This window comes from Lingula anatina, chromosome 5 (genome assembly GCF_051362555.1).
Source record: "Lingula anatina isolate TDL-2025a chromosome 5, LinAna3.0, whole genome shotgun sequence".
Classification (NCBI taxonomy): Eukaryota; Metazoa; Brachiopoda; class Lingulata; order Lingulida; family Lingulidae; genus Lingula; species Lingula anatina.
Genome location: NC_141771.1, coordinates 2540021 through 2546592, shown reverse-complemented (window position 1 = coordinate 2546592; position 6572 = coordinate 2540021). Strand labels below are relative to the sequence as shown.

Sequence of the window (6572 nt, the reverse complement as noted above, 5' to 3'; positions counted from 1 at the left end):
TCTGGAGATTAAAAAGAAGTCTCTTGAGACGTACGAGCGTATATAATGTTGAATGTCCCAAGTTAAGTCGTGATATAAAAGAAAAGTGACAGCATAATGTTTAAAGATGTGTTCTGATGCTTTCTAGAAATATTGCTATCCGCGCAATATATTTGAAAATTCACTTTGTGGTGTAGGCCTACACACGTATTAGTTTTGAAATAAGCGTAATGTCGGTACGTTTCAAATAATGGATCTGTTGATGTGGAAAAAAAAAAAAAAAAAAAAAAAAAAGAGGGGGGGGGGGGGGGAGAAACAGACAAAGAAAAAACTGATGCATCAATTTTTCTTCTGGAATTGGGTGAGTCTCTTTGTCCCTCTCGCTAAGCCTCTTTCAGTGGCTCCAAACATGATTTGTCACAATGTAGGCCTACTGAACAACCCTTGATGTCTTGCAAATTGAAATTTTAGGCCTATGTGAACAAGCGTAGAAGGGGACAACCGATATCTCTCTCTCTCTCTCTCTCCTAACACACCTGGATTTACATGTACTTCCCCTCAGAGCGGCGCACTTCAGTATCGATCTTCTAATCCGTCACAGAACGTGCAGCCAGGGTCCTCCAGGAACGTAAACATGTCCATATAACTATAAAACACTAGAGACTATAGATACAACAACGCTCTTTAGATTAGTCACAAATAGACGTGTTTTATCAGGCAGACGAACGGTATCGAAGTCGTAAAAACGTCGCCATGCTGCGTAGACGCTGCAAATAACAGGAAAACAGCCCCAAAGCGGCGCGTTCTTTGGTAAACACAGGTAAACAACAAGGATCTGGTCGCCGAGGTTCTTTGATAGAGTAAATGCAGGGAGAAATGAGATGAGATGAGATGAGAAGAGATGGAGGCATAGAAAGTGGAAAATTTGGAAGAAATTCCACATTTGAATCAGAATTTCAATAAGTGTTGGAACCTTTCTTTTAGATGAAAAGTAGACAAAGCAATCGCGCCAGATTACCAGTTTCAGAATAAAAGTTTCTGACTCATTTCGCGGTCCACTGAAGACGCCGCTATTTCTGTTCCTTTTAAGTGAAAGTAACATTAATAAAATTAATGCCGTTCTTGTGTCTCACGGTCCACTGGCGCGGTTTCAACTCCTGCCTCGTCACGCAAGTGGAAAAAGCGAAAATAAAAGAATTAATTGTTTTTCTGTTTTTCCCACTGTGCTTAAAAAAGATTTCAATTTTTTGTCGAGTGCTACTTTATTTGTTATACCGGCTAGCGCTTTTCCTATTTGTGGGCTATGTCCTCCCCCTATTTCTCTCTCTCTCTCTCTGTATGTGTGTGTGTGTGTTTGTATTTGTTAACAACTGTTCGCAGTTTTGTCTGTATAACACTGCGTTTCAATTTACCTCCAGAAAAGCCGAAATTAGGAAGACACTTAACCAAAAGAAGGAAAAAAAAACAAAAAACATGCCAGAGATAGGCTCGGCCTTGATACTTCTTTGGTCACATAAAACACACCTTGGCATCTTAGGCAGAAGTCAATTTACTCTGAAAAAAAAAAAAAAAAAAAAAAAAAAAAAAAAGATATTAACTGTTAATAGGACGAACGCCAAGTCAAGATTTAATGGTACTGACTAAAAGCCCCTCTTTACGGCTAGGCTACCCAGTTTGTTCTCACGACATGCTAACATTACACAGATAAATGTGTCAGTATCCACCACACACTCCGACTGCCCCCCCCTTTTCTTTACGTGTGGACCGGTTACCTGTATAAAGCTTGGGTCCACTTACCTATGATAGCAGAGATAAAAAAGTTAAGAGACTTTTAGGCCGACATCCAATCTGCACTCTCTTGTCCTGCAGACGACTAAGGAGTTCCGTTTTCAGTCCACAAGTTGTCAGTGAGACAAAGAAAAAGCAGGCATTTGAAGTCTGTATAGTTTCTTTTTGTGTTGTGTGGAGGCTTGGATTTTGATGACACATGGAGGATTGCGTTTGGAATGTGACATTTTGTAAGGCAATGGTAAAGCTGCGCATTCTTCAGTAAGCCCCGTGTTGAGGGAGGAGTGGGAAGCAAATTGTGCTATGGACCCACCTAACACAATGACCACAATCTATCTATCTTTCTATCTATCATAAGTAAATAAAATACATAATGCTAACATGAGTTAATTTTTTTTATTTAAGCAACTAATTAATTGAAAGAAAGGTCTTTGAATCGACCAGAACTATTTTAGAGCATATTTATAAGGCTACTTTAAAACTAACATATTTTGAAAAAACAAAGCAAGATAGTCTCTGTTTCACTTGGCAAAAATATATAAAGAAGAAAACTGACGTAGCTGGATAGTTATGCAAATATTTCCACTACAAAATATTTAAATTAAATTATGTGGTCTAGTCCTATAAAGTTTGTGTTGTTTAGTATTCTAATGGCAATTTCTGTTCTATGTGTATTAATGTGAATGGTAGGCCTACAGTCCTTTGCGTTTGTGTGGCAACTTCATTTATATTAGTTATTTATAATTATAAACCGTTTTTTTTCTTTTTGTGAGGTAGGTAATATGATATTTTCCGTTTAGTCTGATCTGTTAGCAAATGTGCTGTTTTAATACGTTCATTCTTTTGTATGTTTATGTGCTAGTTTGACGACATAAAAAAACATGGCAGACGAAACAGTTTCTACGAATGTTTTCATTTTCAAGAAAACAGATTTGTAATATCGAGCGAGTAGAAGGAACCGATATTAGTTTTACGCTCAAATATTCGTTGGTTGGATAATTAATTAAAACGGATGAAGGAATGGAAAATGAAATCACATTCCGGGCACATTTAACTTGTTTAAAACTCATCTGGCCGAGACAAATCTACACTTTGAAGGGTCCTTCCAGTTTAATAGACAGAAAACGTGGACCTGCCCGACGTATATGACCTAAAACAATGCATGCCTAACCTTAGTTACTTTGGTTTCGGGGAGAATTTATTAAAAAGGAGCGTGGACTGCAAATCAAGCACTGAAATACGAACCGGCTTCTTTCCACTGCTCTCCTAACCCTCGCCTCGTTTTCTTTCCACGGGAAAAAAAGAGGGCTTAAAAATTACCATACTAAACTCCACACTTACATCACAATTACATTTTATTATAAACCATTAATTGATACACAATTACATTACATACCATAATACAGTAAACCGTTTTTACAATGACAATCTCCATGTCAACATTTGAGCAATATAACTGATACTTTATGTACATTATAATATTTTATAAGAATACACAAAAGTAGACTCGGTATGCCTGATGACGCCCTTGTGACAAGATAAAAATGTAGCCGTTTCACTAATCATTTGTTTCTGAAGTGGGTGGTTAAAATCACTAAAACATTCGTAAAAAGATAATAATGTCAACTGATGTACTTTTTCATAGTATTAATCTAGTTTAAATGCATTGTATTTATTTTTACACGACAGAACACAACTAACTTCACTTGGCAAATAAGTAACTATACGTTGAGGAATTGGATTTCAGTGGCACTTTGGCGTAAGAACGATATAGCTGATTAGGTGTTTGTTAGGTTAGAGGTGTACTGGTGAAGAAAACTAAGGTTTATTTCAATCACACAAGATGATCTTAATTACCAGTATTTTAAATGGATTGCAAATAAAAAAATTGTCATGCCTTCAGATGCCTTCTCTTTTCCTGGATGGTAAAAGAAACCATACTAGAAATCAAAATGATCTTGGACCTCCAGTAAACAAACAAACAAATAAATAAGCAAATAAATAAAAATAAATAATAATTAAAAAAAATAAATAAAAAATTGAAGACAATAATAATAACCATCCTGTCCTTTCCTCCCAACTTTAGACTGAACTCTTCCCACAAACATACATCTGCCCATGACATGTTGCAGGGAGTAACCTACACTAAGCACCAGGATTACTATAACAACAACTAGTTAACATCCTATACAGCACCAGATATAGTTATAAAGTAACAGTAACATGTGTCATCAGTTACCAATATCAGTCCATTGCCAACTGGGACTCTGGGTAGCACCATTTGATTATTTACAAGTGATCGATACAGTGTTACAATTACAATGGTTCACTATTTACAATGCACCAATATCTTACCAAACATATAGACAAAAACTTACAAAGTTTAAGAGAGATGAACTTGAGACTTTTTTTTTGTTCTGAAACTTGCAAATCAACTGTGGATTTCTTCAACCCTATATGACACAATCTTCCCCATTCAGTCACAACTAACACATTCAATCAAAGATTTCTTCATGTTCTTTTTCCCCAAAGAGTTCAGTTTAACTGATCATTTTTGAATACTCTTATATAGGGGGATTCCATGAAATAGTTACTTTTAACATAACACACATCTGAAGTAAATTTATCCTCCGAGATTGGGATTTAAGATTTAGGACTTTTTTTTGCTTTCAAACAATCAAGTATAATATCACATGATGTTTTCCATTCAAATGATTTAGCCATTTCTTTTATCTCTCAATTTTCCTTATGATAACTTATGTGTCTAAAGTGACAGAAAGAGGTTTTTGCCTTTTGTTTATGATTTTTCAATATGGTGGATAATAATTTCCCACAATGCACTGCTCCAGGCAGACAAGTGAGGGAATTAAGAGACCATTCCCATAGATTATGGAACTAACTTTCGATCGATCTATCTACAAGGGGGTTCGCACTAAATTGCTATCAACTTCAGCAGCTTAGATGTCCCGCACACCCACTGAAGCTCTTAGAGGGCAATTAAATATCATTTAGGGGCTTTAGTAGCCATGCCAGACAAAGTAGCCGTTTACGCTAAAAGCAATTTGGCGAGAAACCCCTTGGAGATGGGTCCATCCAGTTATATCAATCTAGGTATGGGAACCCAGTCTTAGTTTAAAATGGCATGCCTGCAAAATAACATGCCCCCTACTCCCTTCGTCTTTTTGTGAGAGTGTCAAATTTGGAAATTCCTGAACCTGGTCACACCAACAGCCTACAGTCACTCTGTATGGACTGTTCCACGGACACATCCTCCATATCACGCACTGAACTATCCTCGCTACTTGTCCTGGAACTGACTGTCTGTAAATTTCCTGCTTTGTCGCAGGCTTTATAATAATGCGCCTGATGCCGTTTGAGCATGTAAATGGTGAAGATGATGATAGCTAGGAGAGAGCACACACCCACGGTTGGAACAGCGATGTAGACAGGGTTGATGTTGTGAAATCTTACAGTGTGGGTGTTCTCAATGTGGTGAGTGTTGAGGTCTGAGGTATAGATGTCAGAGGCCACTGTTACCTGGGCACTTGTATCTGAAATAAAAATGAACTAGAGGATCAGAGAGGCGATACCGCCTCCGAATATTGTACCACCAGCTGGAGCAAGCGCATTCGTATAGACCCCCACATACACAAAATAAGGGGTGCAGCCACCAGTCTTGTGCTTGACAAGCTGTAAAAAATGCAATCAACAAGAATTTTCAAAATATGCAAAAAATATATATAACTAAAAATGGTGCAATCAAAGTTAAGTTCATTGTAAGGTAGGTCAAAGGTCAATTTCAAGGTCACAGTAAATTGCCAGTATATGACTTCCTATCCAATTTCAATAGTAACTATGGACCTATCTCTGCCAGTTTTGGAGATAAAAGGGAAGCAAAATTTGCAAAGTTCAGTTCATGGTGAAAATTAGGTCAAAGGTCAATTTCAAGGTCACAGTAAGATTGCCAGTATATGACTTCCTATTCAACTTCAATAGTAACTATGGACCTATCTCTGCCAGTTTTGGAGATAAAAGGGAAGCAAAATTTGCAAAGTTCAGTTCATGGTGAAAAGTAGGTCAAAGGTCAATTTCAAGGTCACATTTAGATTGCCAGTATATGACTTCCTATTCAACTTCAATAGTAACTATGGACCTATCTCTGCCAGTTTTGGAGATAAAAGGGAAGCAAAATTTGCAAAGTTCAGTTCATGGTGAAAAGAAGGTCAAAGGTCAATTTCAAGGTCACAGTAAAATTGCCAGTATATGACTTCCTATGCAAGTTCAATAGTAACTATGGACCTATCTCTGCCAGTTTTGGAGATAAAAGGGAAGCAAATTTTGCAAAGTTCAGTTCAAGGTGAAAAGTAGGTCAAAGGTCAATTTCAAGGTCACAGTAAAATTGCCAGTATATGACTTCCTATTCAAGTTCAATAGTAACTATGGACCTATCTCTGCCAGTTTTGGAGATAAAAGGGAAGCAAAATTTGCAAAGTTCAGTTCATGGTGATAAGTAGGTCAAAGGTCAATTTCAAGGTCACAGTAAGATTGCCAGTATATGACTTCCTATTCAACTTCAATAGTAACTATGGACCTATCTCTGCCAGTTTTGGAGATAAAAGGGAAGCAAAATTTGCAAAGTTCAGTTCATGGTGAAAAGTAGGTCAAAGGTCAATTTCAAGGTCACATTTAGATTGCCAGTATATGACTTCCTATTCAACTTCAATAGTAACTATGGACCTATCTCTGCCAGTTTTGGAGATAAAAGGGAAGCAAAATTTGCAAAGTTCAGTTCATGGTGAAAAGAA

The 6572-nt window shown here is 37.1% G+C and overlaps 1 protein-coding gene across 1 annotated transcript in view; it reads right to left on the bottom strand.

Annotated features, from left to right (window-relative positions):
- Positions 1 to 3104: 3104 nt before the first annotated feature.
- LOC106172815 (uncharacterized) overlaps positions 3105 to 6572 on the bottom strand; it is a 28927-nt gene continuing 25459 nt past the window's right edge. Inside the window, exon 3 of the mRNA XM_013553721.2 lies at positions 3105 to 5318. Within this exon, the coding sequence (XP_013409175.2) occupies positions 4987 to 5318 (332 nt within the window). The 3' untranslated portion in view covers positions 3105 to 4986. The remainder of the gene's footprint in view (positions 5319 to 6572) is intronic.